This window comes from Juglans microcarpa x Juglans regia, chromosome 4S (genome assembly GCF_004785595.1).
Source record: "Juglans microcarpa x Juglans regia isolate MS1-56 chromosome 4S, Jm3101_v1.0, whole genome shotgun sequence".
Lineage (NCBI taxonomy): Eukaryota > Viridiplantae > Streptophyta > Magnoliopsida > Fagales > Juglandaceae > Juglans > Juglans microcarpa x Juglans regia.
In genome coordinates, this window is record NC_054601.1 from 4700646 (window position 1) to 4722523 (window position 21878).

General features: G+C 36.4%; 1 protein-coding gene and 1 long non-coding RNA gene across 5 annotated transcripts; both read left to right on the forward strand.

Moving 5' to 3' along the window:
* The first annotated feature begins 1364 nt into the window (after positions 1-1364).
* On the forward strand, positions 1365-13903 carry LOC121263017 (RNA-binding protein 38-like). 4 transcript variants are annotated; one of them, XM_041165776.1, is made up of 7 exons: positions 1455-2131; positions 2230-2353; positions 2495-2639; positions 4159-4195; positions 4320-4542; positions 13089-13376; positions 13634-13903. In XM_041165776.1, exons 1-6 carry the CDS (start codon positions 1892-1894, stop codon positions 13373-13375), a joined length of 1056 nt encoding a protein of 351 aa, XP_041021710.1. In that variant the 5' UTR covers positions 1455-1891; the 3' UTR covers position 13376; positions 13634-13903. The 4 variants fall into 4 exon arrangements, with proteins under 4 accessions (XP_041021713.1, XP_041021711.1, XP_041021710.1 ...); XM_041165779.1 differs by lacking the exons at positions 13089-13376; positions 13634-13903 and adding an exon at positions 5540-5688 and having other exon boundaries at positions 1365-2131; XM_041165777.1 differs by lacking the exon at positions 13634-13903 and having other exon boundaries at positions 1454-2131; positions 13089-13465.
* On the forward strand, positions 7827-8095 carry LOC121263246. The gene is made up of 2 exons (XR_005940220.1): positions 7827-7912; positions 8009-8095. It is a non-coding gene; the product is annotated as an uncharacterized LOC121263246 (long non-coding RNA).
* Positions 13904-21878: the final 7975 nt, after the last annotated feature.

Genomic DNA, 21878 nt, shown 5'->3' on the forward strand with positions numbered 1-21878 from the left:
ATATACCATTCATTTATATATATGGTTATGAGATCCGTTGAAGTCTAATTTAAATTCAATATATAGTGTTATAAAAAAAGAAGAAGCTACAAAATAGATGGATATCACCAAATTTAAATAGGAAATGAGGTGGCCAATTAATAATGAGACGAAGTCCATCTTTAACGTGTCGCTGACCCCATCATGAGCACAAATATGGGCGCACATTCACAAACCTAGCAACCAATCAGCTGTCCTAATTAAAAGGTAACTTGTATATTTGAAATGAAATTAATAACATTTAGAGAAGGGGAAAAAATCGCATATTCGAGACTTAACCGTCTCTCCTTTCCTCTCTCATAAAAAATTAAAGATTTCAGATCTGATTTTCGTCGCTTCCTCCTCCTCCTCCTTCTCCTTCTCTTTTTCATTTTCCTCATTCTTCCATCCATCCAGATTATCTATTAAGCTAGTTATTTTAGCTCAGTTCTATTTTATTTCCTTCAAAACCAAAAAAGACAAATCTACAGTTTTTCGACAACTCCCGAGAGACACACGCGGCACAAGCAAACTCCTAAGCTGCAAATCGTCAGAAGAAAATGGTGATTTTGCAAAAATCAATGTGAGTGGCCCTCACACGCCGCACACATCTACACGTAATCCTCACGAGCCATCATTCTGATAGCTCTTCTTGCCACACGCACCAGATTATCGGACTCGCCATCACCAGATCTTCTAAATCTGACCTTTGTGGCTGAAAAGAGACATGCATGTTGTTTTCATGCATCGTCACAGATTCCAAAGTCTACCGGAGTTCCGAACTGTAATTTATCCTTTTTTGCGTTCATCTTACTGCCTTCCTTTTTTATTTCCTTACTGTTAATTAAAAAAAAAAAGTTCATCTCTCGGATTTTTGTCTGTAGAGATTGAGTCATCTCCTTCTATGAAGATTAAGGTTGAGTTGTCTCTTAAATGTTTGTCTGTAGAGAGCATCAGTAGTAGTGAATATCAAACCTGTCACAAAAATAAAATAGTGTACTGGTGGAACTATAAATATATTATTTTGGTTTAAGATGTCATATTTGATATAGAGACATGCCAGAATGGGGACATTTCAAAATGTATCTGCTCAGAAAAATTTTAGACAAAAGCCTCACACCCTGTATACCAATTTAAAAACATGTCATTTTAGTTTTTTACCTACGTAATAAAAATGATTTCATACATGTTTGTAAGAAAAATAGGATAAAAAAATAAAATGACATGTTTTTAAATGGATGTATAGAATGTTATGGATAGTACTGCTCATCTGCTCAAGATATAACTTTTTTGACGAAAGAATGATGACAATTTTCTTCGATCGAGAGAGGGAGAGAGAGGACAAACCAAAAAACAACCATGGAGACGAACAAAAATAAAGTAAATAACTAGAGAAAATATGGGAGATAAGGGCAATTGATTGGAGGGTGGTAGGGTATAATAATTCAGAGACAGAGAGGCAGACTCCAAAGTTCATTAGTCGTGCAGCTGTCATTCGGTTCTACAAAGCCAACCTCCGCCTCTTCCCCTTCTATACAGCAAATTATCGTTTGCAGCTGTCGAATCTCTCTCTCTCTCTCTCTCTCTCTCCACTTTTTTCTCCTTCTCTCACACTTGATGTTCCAAACAACTCATCAAATAATAACAGCAACAACAATAACATCATAAACTATATCCACCTCTTTCTCTGTCTCTCTGACCCCTCTTTCAATGATTTTTTCACTCTGAAAAGGGCGAATAGAGTTGGAGGCATATATAGAGCTGATCAAAGCTAGCAAAGAAAATGATGTCGACACAGATTGGTATTAGCCTGGTCCGCTATCTCTTGTGCCAAGCCTTAGGGCTAGCCATAAAGTGATATGCCAGAGCGTTCATGCACGCCGAGGGATACCAGCCATTCGTCATTGGTTTTGATGATTTAGATGCCAATATGGCTTCCCCACAGTACCGATCACAGTTCGGAGACACCACGTTTACCAAAGTGTTTGTCGGAGGCCTTGCGTGGGAAACACCCACCGAAGAAATGCGCAGATATTTCGAGCGGTTTGGGGAGATTCTCGAAGCTGTGATAATCACCGATAAGAGTACAGGAAAATCTAAGGGATACGGATTCGTAAGTACTTTTCCCATTTCCTGTCCTTGCGCCAATAATTCTACAATATGATATAGGCGTTATAAAGTTCTTTTTTTTTTTTTTTAAATAATTATTAGGTGACTTTTCGCGACCCGGAATCGGCAAGGAGGGCTTGTGCTGAACCAAACCCTGTGATCGATGGGCGGAGAGCCAACTGTAATATCGCTTCGTTTGGACGACCCCGACCTTCACCTCCCCGAGGTCCATGCATTTTGTACCTTAATTGCACAATTAGTTATAATTTATAGGCCGTTTTTCCTTTTTATTACATACATTAATATTGCTAGTCATGATGAAAACTACGTACACAACACTTAAGAAATTAATTTGTTGTTAATACAGGAAGAAATCAGGGAAGTAGTTCTTACCAAGGACGTGCACCACAGCCTCCAGAGCCACATGGTGCACTATCCTATAGCGGAATCCCAGCAGCCTTACCTCCGCCGCCGCCGCCTCTTCCTCTTCCTGTCATTTATCCGAGTTTTGGGTAAGCTGCTTAATGTCTATTTACTTCTGCCATAATATATTATATATAAATGGTCAGCTGGTAAAGAAAAAGGAGATAATTAATTATATGATTTGGCATGGGGTCTACAGTGTCCATTCCTCGGCAGATGTGCATAAATCTAACATGTGCAAAGGGCAGCTGCAATGGACGGTGCGACCCACTCAGTTTAAATGTGTGCCCTCACCTTAATTTGGTCAAATAATCATACATATATACATACACACATATATAGATCATGTTAGCTAATAGCGATATTGGAAAAGTAGGCCTGGAGAAAACACCCTTTTGTTATTTATCCGTTTCTCATTGATCTCGAGTACTACTTCCTAAGAATGCTTTGCGTGGTTAAGAAATGCCCTCATGTGCGCCGGCTTTAAAAATTTGGTTATGATATTTAAGCTGGCTAGTATTTCCAGTTAAATAATTATTTAAATTTATAATCTATCAGTTGGCTCTTGATCAAGCATTGACACGACCTGGGATGAAAAGGAAAAAGAAAAAACCAAAGAACATAGATATTATTTGTTGAGTCAATTTTAACACAATATATATATATATATATATAGAGAGAGAGAAGGTCTCGAAGTATGAGATTTTTGTACATGCACATAGCTTTTTTATACAGTTGTATGCTTTCTAAATATCGTATTTATCGTGTCCAAAATAACGATTTTTATCGGTTGTAGAAAATAAAAAGTAAAAAGAAAGAAACTTTATAGATGTTGAAATATGAAGAAATAAGTATGTCTAGATCCTTTAATCGATGGATAAAGATCATTAGATGTTGAAATATGAAGAAATAAGTATGTCTAGATCCTTTAATCGATGGATAAAGAAATGATCTAAATTGATAGAATAAGCATCGATCAATTAATGAGGTTTTGAGCTGATACAATAAAAACTGCTTACTTATATCACGAAGAAAATGATCCAACCACTTTGAAAGAATTGAACGAGCAGCCGTTCTCCTTTTGGATGCATAGAAATCTTAGGTTCTCTCGCGGTCTTTGACAACCATATACCCATTATTTTGTCTGACCTTTGAAACTTTCATTAATTGTGGCCGGCCTGGCTAAACTTGCACTACTTGTTTACTACTTTCTATAGATAACTGGTCCATGGACCTATAAATCTGTAAATTAAGCATGGCCGCTTTCAGACGCACTCTTACATAAAGTAAATTACAAGATTTGATGAAATATATTAAATTGTAAAATTATTTTTATAATAAAATAGATTTAAAAGATCTCATAAAAATACGTCAGTTTGTAGGTTTATCTTTATATCTATAATAGTTATAATTTTTGCAAACCAGTTGTTTTATCATTTCTGGTTTATCCGCGGTAAGTTGTTGCTTATCATTTTTGCAACAGACAAGCTAATGCTAGTACAACATGAGTTTTCTTTTCTCCCGCCTAGAACAAGGAAAAAAGAAAACAGTGACAGTTTGCTATATATCATCATTAGAGCTCATGAATGCAACCACTCGATCTTGCAGGTATCCAACCTACGCGACTGATTATGGCTACCACCAAGTTAGTCTCTCTCATCTCTCTCTCTCTCTTGATCGTAGCTTATGAATGACAATAATGCAGCTAGCATGGTAGATGATAATAATTGTGTGACACAATATTGGTGCGTGGTATTAATCATTGGCAGGCTCTATATAGCACACAATTCCAACAGCCACAATACTACCAGAATTTGTACGGCACATCTTCTCCCTATTACTATGGTTTCTCGTCATCATCCGAATCCCCAATTAGGAGAACATATTCTACAGTACCCCGGGACCAACGCTCACCTGGATTCCTACTCCCTACCTATCCTTCTCCACCATTTCAACCACCCACAAGACATGATCCTGTTCCGTCTTCTACCGGTAACACTCTTTCTTTTGATCTCCATTCTTTCTCATAGTTCAACCTTGGAAAATGATTTCTGCAAGGCTAGGTCTTACAAGTCTCATGCATCTAGAGTTTTTGGTGGCTTTCAAATGCACGAGACTTGTATGTCCTAAACTTATATCTACCAATATTGCTAAATCAACATCTCTCATTTACAATACATATATTAATTACTTTTATATACAAATTCTCTTACTAAATGAGATAAGATAAAAGAGTCTTGCTGCTAATAATAAGTCGTGTCTAAGCACATATTTAACTTGGGCTAAGTTTAAGTGAGTGAAAATATCAGTTGTTTTTTTTTTTTTAATGGCTGATGCAGAAGAAGACTAGCTTATGCAAGTTATGCACGTATAATTAAAAACATTGTAAATAGAATTTTCTTTACGATAAAATACAAATACGGGCTTTGTGTTGGGGAGAAGTACACAACAAATGTGAATGAGGTGTCGAGGTTTAATTGGGCTATCATGAGTACTGGCCCTTGTCATGCATGTGTCATTATATATATATATATATATATATATAGAAAGTAGTCATAAGAGACGAGCGTAATTATTCTGTAAACTAACAGTGACTCCATCTAGTTTCAGTATCAAATTAAGATGACGGTCGATTCTAGAAATTGACCTGATCTTTGTTGTCGTCGGAAAGAATCCCACACATGAGTACTGCAATATGTTTAGATCAATCTGTGGAATATATTCTATAATATTCCTAACATTAGAAATTAACGGCTGTAGATTAATCAGATATCAGTTAAATTTGTCTCGAATGATATGAATTTTACCTAAAATAGATACATAAAAAAAATGTTGATATGTATATATAAGTTTAGGATGATTTTGAGTATGGAATATATGGTAGATCATATAATGGGAGAAAGATTCCCTTGAGTTCTTGGGAAATTTGAAAGGGCTGAAGCGACCGATCTAACAAAATCTTATATCTGTGATGGTTTGGTAGCTGCAGATTCACAGACGCAACAGCGAATTGTGTCCACAGAAACAGAAGCGCATGAAATCGACGTTCGGCCTTCAGAAAGTCCTCCAAATAACTAAAGCAATAATTGATGAACAATATTATATACACGTACGTACATGGTTTGGCCACAAGTTTCAATTGTATAATATTGACAAGTTTAATATGGCTATCATTTCTCTTTTTATTTCTGAAATTCTCCACAATATTTTACATTATTCTTTGGTGTACAAATAATTTGCTAGCTGTCGCATCACTAATGCTTCGAGAGACTTTGATGATCTTCTTGGCAATGGCGCGGCAGGCAAAGATCATGGTCTCGACTACCTTTGATCTGCAGATTTTCCCCTCCAAAATAATCCGTCTACTTATATACTTAAAGTATATGATCAGCTTTTACATCATGCCAACCTCAGATCAATATTATCTTGTTTTTCAATACATCAGCTCAACAAGACATGATACATGGAATATGATCATATGCATGGCATTGATCTCATGAGAGGTTGCATCCGTGATTTAAGTCTAGAAATGCATACATGATTTAGATAAATGATTGTGTTCGATTATGCTTAAATAAAAATAAAAATAAATTAATAAAAAGAACTCTCGTACGTGCATCATGCCTACCAGCTAATTGTGACTTGGCAGTGTAACACAGAGCCCAACGATCAAGTTTGTACTCGTCCTGCATGGCTGAATCAAAATCCATGATTCCATATGATCATGTGTCTTCGATCGATCTCCAGGCCAGATAAATATATCTTCTATATATATAAGTGGCTATTTAACGGAGCTTAACGGAAATTCTTGTTTTCCGTTAAGTGACTATCAAACGGTGTTAAAACGCAGCAATCCGCATTTTTATGGTCCATTCGAAAATGCCTCTCTCAAACCCAGCCTTCTCTAGAAAGTTCCTTCTCTGGAAACCAGACATATCTCTCTAAAAACTCGCTCGCCCGAACGGGGGAAGGAGAGCTTCGGCTCCTTCTTCCTCTTCCTCTCCTCCTTCTTCTCACAGGCCCTTCGTCGTCTCCGATGGTCTCGTTTGTTTTTTTTTTTTTTCACATTTTTTGCCGAATAAAGGAGTAGCCGTTTCGAGCTTCTCCAGTGACCATCTTCCGACACGCGTACCACCGGGAGAAGCCTCACCCGCCGATCTTGCGGTCGATAGAATTGGGAGCCAATCGGAGCGGCGCGTTGTGCCGACGCGCTGTTAAACGAAACGCGTGGGGTTCTCAAACCACCGCGTTTGTTGCTTCTTGATTTGAAGATCTATTTTGAAATTTTTATTCGCTTCTTCTGTTTGTTGTATTTTTCTTGCATTGTATTGTTCTTTCTCTCGTCGAGACGGTGTGAATCCGAAAGCCAAGTTTGGATTTTTTTTCTTTTTGTTTTTCTGTTCGTTGTGGGTTCCCTTTTTTTTTTCCTTGCAGTTCTTCTTGAAGGAGCTAGCAGCAGCTCTCTGTCGATTTCTGCGTAGCCGCCGTGCTGTCACCGTAAAAAAGATCCATCGAGCTGCCAACCACCGTCTGCAACAAATCCAGCCTCTGGTTCCTTGCTTTTCCATTTGAGCTTCTTGTTGTTGCTGGTATCTCTTAACTTTCTCAATTTGTTTAAATATGAAGTTGCTTATATGATTTCATATTTGTCTTTTGTATTTATATTTGCATCTTTTTATTATTTGTGTTTATGATTTTCTAATATATTTGGTTTATCTAGCGGATTTTTTGTTCGTGGGATTGATATAGGGAGTTTTTAAAGTATTGTGTAAGGACTTTTTGCAGAATCCTTGAATAGGGATTACTTTTCTTGCACTCAACAGATGCACATGAAGAATTTCAATCATAATGCTCTTATAGGAATTTGGGAAAATTTTAGCAAAGTATAGCAATCCAAATTGTTGAACCTGAAAAATTTTGAAAAAACCAATATTTCAATAATAGTGCACCTCATTATATGGTCCTGCTCATGTGTAAAGCAAAGCAAAATGAGACTAACTTTAGAGTTGGACCCACTTGATAATCAGTTTTCACTAGCAGGATTTTTTGATCTCTTGCGGTTGTGTATATTGCCTTTGTATGTTAAGAAGTTAATCTCCAAAATTGGAAGTACTTTGGTTTGTGATTCCGCAATGGGATTATGATGTTTTCTTTCCATGATATTGAATCTTTTTTACTTGCAGGAGATAGTTTCAATATACCCTGTTTTATCACCACCAAATCTTCTGGTTCTCTTCATGTAACATCAAACTATTCAAAGCTGGAGTCTATTGTCCAGCTTATCTCAATGTTTACGATCTGACGTCGATTAATGGCTACGCATACTGGCTCGGCCTTGGGGTCTACCATTCCGGCGTGCAAGGTGAGATTTTTTTTATAGCATGGGCTATATTATATTTATCTGTTTATTTTCCTTTTTTAAATCATGGGTCGTTTATTTATTTTAAACGTTTTTTAGGATTTTCGGTGCTAAGATAGTAAAGGAAGATGAATGAGAGAAACGAAAAGCTAGGTTTTTAACGGCTAATTGAACTTGGGGCTGTCATAAGATGCCTATTATTCCATGTTTTGTTGCATTTTTCTTCTTGGGTTCAAGTTCAGATCTGTAGTCTGTTTGTTTAGGAGCTGAGTGATGGAAACCCAGATTTTTTTTTCTTCTAGATGCTTAGAAATTGATGAATTTACCGTGGAGATTTTTATTAATATGCATGCGTCTTTAGTTTTTTTTTTGTAGGATCGAGTAAGGAGTGATATACAAAGAAAAGTAATTGTGTTGTATGCATGATTATTTCTTTGTTTGGAAAGTGAGGAAAAGAAAAACTTTAATTAAATAAATATATCTAACTATGTGGCTTTATTTGGGTTGGCTCGAGTTTCTTAATATTCTAGCAAACAAGAAAATCATGGATGAAACTATTTTGTGACCCTTAATTTTCGGCAGCCAAATAAATGGTAAATGAGGGAATTAAATTCTGTAGTAGATATGCTTTTTTTTTTTTTTTTTCTAATCCTGTAGTAGATATCCTTATTTGTTAACTCCATCAAATCCTAAGCAGTTCTAGATTTTTACTTTTTCGATGGTTGTGGGATTTTCTTGTTAATTTTGGTATAGTTCATGATGTTGAATATGCATTTGGAGCACACGATCATGGAACTTCAGGGGTTTTTGAAGTGGAACCTAAGCGTTGTCCTGGTTTCACATTCAGGAAATCGATATTGATAGGAAGAACTGATCTAGGTCCCAAGGAGGTCCATGCCTTTATGGAGAAATTAGCTGAAGGGTACTGTGGAAACACTTACTATCTTATCACGAAAAATTGCAACTATTTCTACAATGATGTGTGTACCAAATTGATAAGAAAACCCATTCCTAGGTGGGTCAACAGACTCGCCCGACTTGGTAAGAAACTGACCATAAGATTGCATTTTTTTACATTTTTGTTGTTGTTGTTTTTATGTATGAACCGTTTACTTACTTGTTAGAATATTGTATAATGCTTTTTTTCTTTTTAAATCTAGAACTTTAACAATGTAGATTTTTTGTTGACAAAGGTGGCAAAACACCACATTTTTCGCCAGAATTGACGCCATTGCTCAAACTCCACCTTTCTGCAACTGCCGTTAGTGCTGCAACTGCCAAGGTGGCAAAGTCATTGATGCAACAATTGGAATAGACCCTTTGAAGTATTACTGCTGCTTGCATAACAAAAGACCTTCAAATTCATAAACACAGCTTTCTTCCTTTTGAACGTGAACATTTTTTGGATGTATATATTACTATGGTTGATGCATATATTACTTTATTTTGAGATGTATAGTTGAGATATATGATTAGCTAATTTTATTTTGGCATGTATATTACTACGATTGATGTGTGTTACTTTACTTTGGCATGTATATTATTTTATTATTAGGTTATTTTCTCTCAATTTCTTATTACATGTTTTTACAAGAAATTTCTATTTTTAAAAATATTTTTCATGTTTTTGCAACTAGGCACACGTGCATTGCACGTGTTTGCCCTTACTAGTATATATATATATATATATATATATATATATATATATATATATATATCTAGCATAAAACTGATTGATTTTCTAATTAATACTATCTTAATTATTGGGGTACAATTCATAATGCATGTCTTCTAGCTAGATCCTTAGAATTTTAGACTGTTCAAGTCAAGATAGAGACAAGTTCAAGTTTCGGACCGTCAACTGAGTCCAATGCATTCTAGCTAGATACTATATTCCATACTATATTCCATACTAGATACTATATATATCAAAAAATGCTAATAGATCAATATCTTCTTAAAGGCTTCAATCGCCACTGTTATGTTTGGGTAATGAAATGAGACGAGAAATTATCTAAACTTTTTCATAATGTACTTTCTAAATATCACTCAAACACAAAATATTTTTTGAATTTCAAATCTTCTAATTTTTCTTATAATCATTATCTAATCATGATAACTTTTACAAACTTCATTAGGGGTGTATAACCGCATTGAGTACACCCAGGCAGTTGAGAGAAACCTGGATCCAGTTACGGATCCAGTTTTATGACTCGACTGTCCGTAACAGGGTCCCTTTTTTTTAAAAAAAAATTCTACTTCCAATTAGTTATGATGTGAAGAGTAGTAGCATTGTATTAGTCTAATTAGTTATGATATATTATTATTTATTTTGTTCTTTGTAAATTAATATTTTGCATTGTGATGTAACAACAATATTATTTATTTTGCATTGTTATTTATTTTATTTTAAAAAAACATTTAAAAAGTGTTTAAATTATTTTTTTAAAAACAATCTGGGCAATTTAAACATGATATCATAATTGTTTTTTAAAAAAAAAGTGTTATAAAAATATTTTTAAAGTTTAAATAGTTAAAAAAAGGGAAAAAAAATCTAGATTGAATCCGATTATCCGCCCGGATTATTTCCGGATTTATCCGGGCGAATAATCGCCCAATTTTTAGAATCCGGATCTAGTTATGGCCGAATATCCAGATCTAGATCCAGATCTGGTTGCACACCCCTAAACTTTATATATAACGAAACACACAAATAATATAATTTTTTCCAACTTCAAAATAAAAATAACATTAAAAAAATATATCCAATAATTTTTTAACTATATAATATTTTTATTTAAATTTTTCTCTCATTAATTCTCAAAATTTAAGAAAATATAATCTTAACTCAAATCATTTCATTAATATTCACGTAGTTTTGAGGTACTCCAAAATTCCAAGTGTTCAGAAGATTCCACAATTATTGAATATTTAATATTATAAAAAAGAACCTTTGCAGACAACGATAAATATTGTAGAACTATATTTTAACACGAGAAAGTATATTTTTTCATAGAAGCGTGAGCGGTAGGGGAGAGACAAGGGAGGAGATCAGGAATATGGATCCTACACGTACAAAAGAAATCCGGCCCATTTGATGGGATTCCAGGCCTTAGATTTCGAAGATCCGAGTATTTAGATTCCAGGCCTGGACGATCTTAATATATATACAGATTACTTATATATAGATCATCATTAAAGTCTATTATTAAGAGTAGTGTACTGCATTCACATAGGATGTTGATCAAGTGAATTGCGGTTCTTGACCAAGAGACGTACTTCTACTGTCCCGACTAAATATCATTAAAACAACCAAGTTCAAATTATGACGATTATGGCATGATGCTCATCGACTTATAGCCACACTGCTCAAGTTGATATATACATGTAAGGAAATTGTCAGTGTAACTTCCAAACGTGACCATTCATATATTCTAATTTTTTTTTAATAGTTAGAGAGATTATTAATGAATTTATATTTTTTAATTTTTTCTTAATGGTCAAAGTTTAAAAAATACTTAAAAGAAAAAAAAAATTTCACTGGTGTACCAAATTTTTGGATAATGATACCCTTACACCTCCTATATTACTATTATACTACAGAAATATTTTTTTTATTTTTCTATTTGAATTTGAATTAAAAATTTCATAATATGACCTTCTTGCATAATTTTAAAAAAAATAAATTCAAACAACCAACGTAATTATGTAAATTAATTCAAAATAAATTTAATTTTATCAATATTGACTCAAAGAGCAAAAGGTCAAGTTTTATAAAATTGAATTTATTTTGAATTAAATTACATGATTACATTAGTTGAATGAATTTTTTTTTAAAAATTAGGTAATAAAGTCATATTTTAAAATTTTTAATCCAGATTAAAAAAATAATTAGATAATAAAACAGTAATTGAGAAGAAAAGATATCATTTTCCCAGATTTTTTGTGAACCCCACATCCACCTAATTGTACACTGTCGTACGTAATTTCCTCTCTGAGACGACAAAATGCTACGTGGGCATGAACTGCATGCGGGGGTATAAATGTGAGAATCAAACGTAGACGGAAGCGATGCTTAATTATGAAACGTCCACGTGCACGTCACAAACAGAATATAATCTTTTACCCACTGCAGTGCAATTCATCTCTCTCTCTCTCTCTATGTACGTAGAACAATGTAAACGCTGGCCGTGTTGACTTGTTGAAAGTTCATGAAGGCTATAACCAGACTGAATATATAATACGTTTCCATACTCTTTCAACCCTCTGCAGCGCCATTCTTGCTAAATTCAGAAGCCATGGGCCAGAGGAATTAAGTTATTTTCCTTTAAAATTGAAAATTGACAAACCGTACTCACAACTGAGGATTATATGACCCCCGCAGCAAAAGGCCCTTTTCGTTCAATTGCAATATTCTCCGGCCATCCTCTAGATCTCTCTCTCTCTCTCTCTCGCCAGCTTTACCTTAAATCATAATATCTCCCGGGCTAGCTGATCAACCAAGTCTGCCATCTCATTATAATGAAAACCACTTTCCATTTAAAATATCATGAAGTAGTACTCGATCACAGGTGAGGTGATGCTAGTATTGCGCGCTCGTATATCATGAAACCATTTGAAATTTCATTTAGCTTTGGTCTGTTGGCTACCTCTGATCCAGATCATGCTGATCATACTGAGCCCCTCAATCTTTTTCCAAGCGTGCACCACTATACTGATCTTCATACCCCACCAGTGATGACAGTAGACGAAAAGTACCCGAGAGCAATATGCAGTACTAAAGGTAAAGAGGATGTCACCGTACTGGCCCTGAACATTGGCCTTCCTAATTGTTCAAGTGGCTCAATTAATCCAGATATAGCAGCCAATAATTATTTGATACCCACCCCCGAAGAAATACACACTGGCTTCACTCATTTCTCATGCCACATCTGCTTCAAAACCTTCAACCGCTACAACAATCTTCAGGTGCAATTACTAATTATTACTTTCATTCTGCATTCTTTTTACAATTTATACCTTAACAAATGAAATAATATAGGGATATTTTTCATGCAAAAATCTCCATGACAGATGCATATGTGGGCGCACGGTTCACAATATCGAAGAGGCCCGGAGTCGCTTAAGGGAACACAACCCAGACCGATATTAGGCATTCCATGCTATTGTTGCGCCGAAGGGTGCAAGAACAGCATAAGGCACCCGAGCGGAAAGCCTCTAAAAGATTTCCGAACTTTGCAAAACCATTACAAGAGGAAGCACGGGACGAAGCCCTTCGCGTGTCGCAAGTGCGGGAAGCACTTGGCAGTTAAAGGTGACTGGCGAACGCACGAGAAGAATTGTGGCAAGCGCTGGCTTTGCATTTGCGGTTCTGACTTCAAGCACAAGAGATCGCTCAAAGACCACGTTAAAGCATTTGGTTCTGGTCACAGCCCATTTGCACGGCCTGTACCTGGAAGCTGTTGAGGTAGCTAGGTTCTTCATTATTTGGAAGTACTTTGCCTTTTCCTTTTGTGTATTATTGCCGATCGAGAACAACTACGTCCATAGCTAATCATAAGAACCACATTGGATTATTAACAATCTTGATTGGTCTATACAAGTCAGTATTTACAACGGCCATCGGAGAAGACTTATAAATATTTGTTTATAATTACTATTTCCGTTTATCTAATTTATAATAATTGGCATATGAAATTTTATTGTGGCCACAAATTAATGCAGATCCAAACTCGCGTCAACAAACGCATCGATGGTACGCTTATTGCACCATTTTTGCTCATGAGAAGTCACGCGTGTGAGCATATCATAGGCCGAACTAGAGGATAGCACATGCTGCGCATCTATGACTCCCAGGAAAGGAAATAAATATAGGCCCCAGATAGTGAGAATCATGAGATGATCATTTTGAGTGGAATCTTAATGATTTTAGTTTTCTCTGATTTCAAAACTTAACTCGTGAAAGAGGGAACAGAGGGTCAGTCAGGACCAATTTTGATCAATTCGACGATCTTTTACGGATTCCAACATTGGTCTCTTTTGTTTTTTAAATACATTTCATATCATCATTATAATTTTTTTAAATTTTAATATAATATAAAATAAATAATTCAATTTTTTCAAATATTAAAATAAAAATAATATTAAAAAATATATTCTAATAATATTTCTTTTAATTTTTTAACTTTAATCTCAACTTATTTTATCTTATCTTACCTCATATGTAAAAATAAATGAGGCCTAATGTAATGAGATCCATATCATATTGTATCTATCTCTTTTCGAATAATAGAAAATACTCAGAAAAAAAATGGTAGAAAACTATTATGGTCATGTGCTAACAAATTGATTTTTCGTCCTCCACAGATAATTGACAAATCTCCCTATCAAGATTAATTAGTGCCTATTTTTTGTTTAAAAAGTATGAGATTTTTCGATGATTTAGTTTTGACAATGGTGATGGGGATGGATGCCGTGCCCCATGATGAGTGTGTGAGTACACGTGGGAAATTAGTGAGTAATGTAATGGGAGGTCCCACATTTTTGGGAGGTATTACAATATTGCATGTGTTTTGATTCCACACATGGAATTGGGAAACATAACATGGATTTGCAATGTTGATTTGTAGCAATTCTATATGCTGCTACATATTATTCCAAGCATACAACAAATCATGATAAGTTTTTTAGAATTGGAGGGTTGGATTTATGAGATGAGATGAGATGAGATGAAATCATTTTTTAATCAACCATGGAGGGGACATTCCAACCCCCTGGGCTTTGGGCCCATCACCAAGACTAAGCCCATCACTAAAGCTAAGAAAGTAAGCCCAATGTTTAAAGTTAGGAACCCCACGATCAGGGGACTCGCTCGTAACCACAAACCATGTGACAGATAACTCAAAGAGTTGGAGATAGAACCTATAGTTGGATACGATTATCTTAAGCGAGATAACTCCACAAAATATGATGTATCTTATCCATTTAATAAGAGATCATGAAAGATACGAATACGGGATTGGTAATTAGAGTTAGTCATCATCACACCACAACCTTCTATAAATAACCTACAAGAGGTAACAAACATTTTCATCTTTATTTTATATACACTTATGCTTATACTGTTATTGGCTTAAGAATTAGAGTCTACCTAAGGCGATTAGCACCATCTCTTCATTGTTGCAGGTTATCCGTGCGATTGATGGTGTGAAACCCATACTTTACAAGCCATAATCGGCATGGTACATCTTGTCACAAAGTATTTTCCAAGAAATCTTTTGAATGATCACTAGTCATGCATGGGCATGAGCTGTCTAAAGATTTTTACACGAGCCTTTGTATCGAGGGCTTTGGAAACGACTTTGACGTTTGTATTCTAAGGATATGTTTGGGAACTAATTAATTGTTATCAAACTAGTTCACTATTATTTATAAGCAGTTTACTACAATTCATAAATTAATCATAACTATTCATAAATTATTTCACTATTATTTACAGATAATTTGAGATATTAGTGGGATAATATTGGAATAAAAGTGTAACATAGAACACTACAACAGAATGTGTGTTTTGTGACAGAGAAAACTGTCACAAAAAAATGGCAAACCGTCACTAAACATATTTGGTGACGGTTTCAAACCGTCACCATGACCGTCACCTAAAGTGCGTCATAGAAAATATTTGGTGACGGTTTACTGTTCAACCGTCATAAAAAATATTTTTAGTGACGGTTGGAAGTGTTCCGTTCGGTACAACGTTCGAACGTTCCTTTTTTTATGACGGTTATGAACTGTCACAGAAAATCACGTTCGGACGTAAAATCAAATGTTTGGACGTTATACCCGACCGATTGGTGTTCGAATGAGAGAAGTTGACGTTCGTTGGATATCGTGTTCGAACGTATCATATTTACGTTCGAATGTTAATGCGTCTGAACGTTAATTACAATAAACGTTCGAATATTTGTTCGAACGTAAACGTAAATGTTCAAACGTAGCGCGTTTATTGTTCGGACGTTATTTCGAATGTAAACGAAGGAGCGTCCGAATGCAAGTTCTTTGTTCGAACGTTAGTCGCTTTACCGTTCGAACGGTTCGTTCGTTTTAGCGTGAGTACGTTCGAACGTATAGTTTAACGTTCGAACGATTCAATTGTATTTACGTTTGAACGTTTGTTACAGTGTGAACCAACGTTCGAACGATTTTTATTTACATTCGAACGTACATATCAGAAATACTAATTTCATAAAATTTAAAAACATAATACCAATTGTATCATATTACATACTCAATTAACAAGTAACAATGTCTTATAAAAGTACAAAATTAGATATTAAAACTAGTCAGAAATATTGATAAAATTTATTTCTTCTTTTTTCGTTGCCCACGGGGATTCTGTTGCAACGACATAACACGTTCTATTTGCACCATCATCTCCCGTTGCATTTGCTCTTGCACTTCATTGCGTATTCTTTCCTCCTAGTCTCTCTGTTGGTCCTGCAAACGCGTCTCTAAATGAGACTGTCGTTCTAAGAGAGACTCTAACTCTTGTTGTCTCGACCTCATATACTCATTCTCAAGCCGTGCAGCTTCTAAATCTGCCGTAAGATTATTAATTTGTGAAGCCGATGAGGTTGAGGAGGATGAACATTTATGCTTGATAGATCGTCCCAAACCTCTTGCCATACTAGACTGCGGCCCGAGCACTTGCGTGAATATGTCTATGTCACTAGGAGAGGATTCCTCCGAAGCCGACTGCATCTCCAACATTTTGCTCTGCAATTTAAAAGGTAATGATCGTAAATAATTCTAACATATTAAAAGAAATAGAAATAAGAAATAAACTATTAAAATATTATATAAATAATTTATTTAACAAAATTAACACTGCTTACATAATTATCTGCAGCGACAGGATCTATCCACTCACTATACTCATTAGTGTGAGTAGCAGCATAGATATGAATGAGGGAAAAGTTTTCAGGATCATCACGTTTTTAACAAAGCGACAATATTAGCAATTTTAAAAAGATAATATTAGTACTTATCAGAAATAAGTCCAGGAAAATAAATGAATTCTATAATTTTTTAATTACCATTTTTTCAGCAAAACGATGGAATGACCTTGAACCGGCACGATGGTGGACAGTCAGAACGGATCTATTCTGTGCATTTGTAGAACTCAAGTGCTACAAAATATATTAAAAATGTTAATTGTAATATGTATACATATAATATATAAAACGAATATGAATGTAAATAATTAAAAGATATAAATGTAAAATACCTGATAATCTGGAGATGCGAAAAAAACACAACACTTTCTCCAATCATATAACTTCATCTGCTGAAAAGGAGACTGCGCAGCCTCTTCCAACGTCTCAAACTTCTTGAAGTGGTCATGACATCGTCCTTTGTGACGTCGGAATAGTGTAGCCATCAACTCATTCACGATTCTCAAATCCTCGCTACGGCCAAAGTCGAGGTCGAATTCATCCTAATAAGGGAATCAGGTAAAAAATATAATATATTAATCTAGGTGAAAAAAATGTACTGAAAAGTAAACTCACCAGCACACGACTTCGAATGTGCTCTTTAATCTCATTCGGAACATCTCGCCATGAGCGCACATAAAATGGAGCATAAGCTCGAACTACTGTGCCAATATAGGAGGAAAGCGCTGCTGCACTATCATCCACTCCTCTAGTGGAATTATCAGGAATTGTGATCTTCAGTTTATCATGCCTTCTATTTTTTTCAAGAGAGATTCTACTTGTATAGCCACGACCGCGACGTGCAGATGCATCAACTACATGATAATAGATATACTATAATTATAATTATATAGTTATTGAGAAAAAAGTATTAACTATATATATAATTATCAACGACAATATTTCCTTACTGGTAGGTGTCGACTGGCTGTTGTTCTCTTCTGTGTTAGCTTGATCTTCAGGAACGGATTCCTCGAGTGGGAAGTCCTCAATGGGTTCAGGACTTGGACTTGGCGGAGGCATATTTCTTCGTTGTCGTTTTGTCTGCATTCTTGAAAATAATTAATTATATCAAAGAAAATTAATTAGAAGAAATTATGAAAATTCAAGATATTTTATAGTCACCTATATGAATAAAATATTTAGTACTTTTATTCTTCAGATGAATTTTCCATGCTTGTTTCAGAATCTCCATCAATAACATCTTCATCATCATCATGCACCTCTTCTTCATCATCTTTATCCACCTCCTGCCCGGATAGAAATACGTCTTCATCTTCTGACTCCTCTTCTTCTTCTTCCTCCTCACTGACTTGAATTGAATGATCATTTAATACAGACGGGTCGAGATGTACGGGTGAGACATCATCTCTACACAAGGGGAGTAACTCGAGTGCACCGAGGTCAACAAACGAGTTAATACCCTCTCCATCTTCCTGGTATGCCTCAACAATCGGAGTGTCATCTTCATCTCTACTATTCTCGTAATCTGCACTCGTTCCTGCTTCATATATATTTCGAGGAACAAATTTTTGTACGACTCGCCAAGTTATCTCCCCACTATCTTCATCAGCACTTTTCATTGGATCAATCAAGTAATAGACTAGGGTAGCTTGACAAGCCAATACGAATGGATCATCTTCGTACCATTTAGATGCAGTATTGACACTCGTAAAGTGATTATCCCTATGTATCGAAACCCGACCACCGCCTAGATCCCCCCAATCACATTTAAAGACATATGTTACAGACCCACCCAGATATTTCAATCCGATAATATCACATATGACACCATAATAGTCAATATCATCTGTTCCATGACTCTCCTCAACCAACACACCACAATTTTGAGTCTTTCTATTACGTTCACGGCCCAAAGTATGGAATCTATAACCTCGAACCGTGCATGCAGTATATCGAAGTGCTCTATTTGAGGGACCACGGGCCAATGCATACAATTCAGAAGAAATTGATCTGGGATCACGAGCACGTTGTCCATCCGGGAAATTCTTCCTCGTATCTTGCCTCTATATTTTCTACGCCTTCCGTCCAAAGTTTGTCCATGTGGTCACTGTTATAACATGTTGCAAAAGAAGTATATTTTGAGCACAACAATTCTAATTAATTTAAAGAAAACTATAATTATTCAAAGAAATGAAATGACATACCTAAGATAATCATCAATCTCTCGGCAGTTATTTAGCACATACCACCGAACTTTACCTAACTTTCCATCAATTAAATCGTAACCTGTTTGTGCACCCAAGGGTCGTACATTCTGGAAAAACACTGATAGCTCACGAGAAGGCGGAGTAGCAAGATCAGCATTTCGCTCTTGACGATTAAATCGTGTCTCAACACCACGAAGATATAGAGAGCAAAATGTTAACCATTCATCGTGTATATAGGCCTCTGCTATTGAACCCTCAGCTTTGGCTTTATTCCTAACAGTGATCTTCAATCGACCCAAATATTTTTCAACTGGATACATCCAACGGAACTGCACCGGTCCACCCAGAAGTACCTCTCGCGGTAAATGTATTGTTAAATGGACCATGACATCAAAAAATGATGGTGGAAAGATCTGCTCGAATTTACATAGTATAGTAGCAATGTCTTCTTCCAATTTCGACAACACATTTCGATTTACTACCCGAGCGCACAAATTCTTGAAAAACATACATAGTTCAGATATGGCCACACGTACATTAGATGTAAGCTTCCCACGAATTCCCACAGGTAATAACTTCTGCAAAAATACGTGACAGTCATGACTTTTCAATCCATTGATTTTCCAATCATCAGGACTCACGCATCTACCAATATTTGAAGCATAACCATCTGGCAACTTCACACCTTGCAACCATTTGCAGAAATCCATCCTCTCCTCCCTCGTCATCGTAAAACATGCATGCGGCATGACCACCCTGTTGCATTCCACCCACAAATACAGATTATGTTTAATTATTATTCTCTCAAGATCTTTCCTCGTCTTGATCGTGTCTTTCGTCTTTTTGTTAATACTCATCAATGTACCCAGTATATTATCACAAATATTCTTCTCTATGTGCATTACATCCAAACTATGTCGCAACTTGCATGACGACCAATACGGCAAGTCAAAAAAAATACTACGCTTTGTCCAATTCAATTCTAGTACGGCTCGTTTTCTCTTGTTCTTTCCCCGACCTTTGCCAAAATTGTTCGCTCTAACATGTTGCAGTTGTTGTAACACTCCGAATTTTAGTGTATTTTTACTGAAGGAATTATTTTTATGTAATCAAAATTTATTCTCTTATTTTAAATTGGTTGGATTTTTAGTGAGTTTATTTCTATGATTTTAAATTGGTGAAAATTATTTTTATGTGCTTTCTTAATATTTATTTATTGTTATGCATTTAAATTGCTTTTAATATTTAAATTAATTACCGTGGGATTTAATTATTTTAATTTGACTTTACCATTACGTTTAAATTATTTTATTTAACTTGTAGTTTTAAAATCATCTCCGTTGGATCATTTTTGTGACCCAAGTTATGATGATTGGACCTCATTTCTTTTCCCTCCATTTTTCTTCCTCTCCTTTTCTTTTCTTTTCTTTCTTTTCTTTTTTTTTCTTCTTCCTTATTTCTCCCCTCCCCCGTGCGCGCGGACCCAACCCTCTCTCTTTCTCTCTCCCCGCGTCCGTTCCTTCTCCACCAACCAGCGCCGCCGTGCATCGGCGGTGGTCGACACCGCCCAGCCCGCTAGCTTCCCCAGCCGCCGGCGACCTCGCCCCACCAACCTCACCTCCATCCGCGCCGCCGTTAACCACCAGTAGCCCTTCAAAGCTGCGGCCACCATTCGTTCCTGCGCCGCCGTCGCACCACCATTGGCCACCATCTTCCTACCACTTCATCCCCGACCTCTTGGCAACCCAATGGACCCAACCCCGGCTCCGATCCGTCACCGGTGAAGCTCCACCATCTACATTTCTGATTTGGGCATTTTGGTCTTCTACCGCCCATTTCGCCGCCACCCACGGCAAACCACCACCACCACTAGCTTCACCGACCTCCCTAGGCCCTACCCTATCAATCTTGGGTCTTCGTTTACCTCCGTTTGAAAGTTGGTATTGTGACCCACGGCCACAGTGTATTTTACACTTTGGTGTTGCTCAAACGTCGCATTTTTCAACTTCGTGATCCTTCGAAAAATTATTATATTGCACTGTAAGTATTTCTCCAAAGAACTTTCGTAATTTAAATGTATTTTTGCACTAACCCATTTCACTGTATTTTTTGGCATGCCGGACTGAGTCCGAGGAGTTCGGGGGTCGGATGGATTTGTGATTGGAGTTGTTTGGTTGGATTTGATTGGATTGGTAATTGTTGGTTTGGATATTGTGTTGGTACATGTGCATTTCATTATTTCATGCATGATCATGTTTGTAAAAGAAAACTGGATTTTCGTGTATTGCATTCATGTTCATGTGTTTATGAAAACTGGGTTTTCATGTGAGAATGGATTTTTGGTGCGTGTGTATCATGATCCCAAGCCGAGATGGGGTATTAACTCGGTGGAGCTCCTCTGGTTACTCGGGAGCGGAATATACTGAGTAACGTCCCCTGGATTGTCGCCGGGCGACAATGGGATCGGACGAGATGGTCTCGTGCCGACTCCGTGGTCCTTCTGCTGGCGGGGACTAGAGGATGTCTGGCCACGTACGCGCTGGGCGCGGAACTGGGCATCGCTCGTTGCGTAGTGTGGGTGCTTGGCCATGTACGCGCTGGGCGCGGAACTGAGCACCGCTGCGAAGCCAGGACGTGCGGATGGTCCATAGGGGAGGCCATGGTGCATTTGGAATTAATGCACTATTTTCTGGAAAAATAGTGCTAGTTGGTTTTTGGGTAAATCATTTTCTGGGAAAATGTTTTTACGGATATTTTGGGCCAAAATGGGATTTTGGCGTGCGTTGGAAAATTATCATTTTCGGG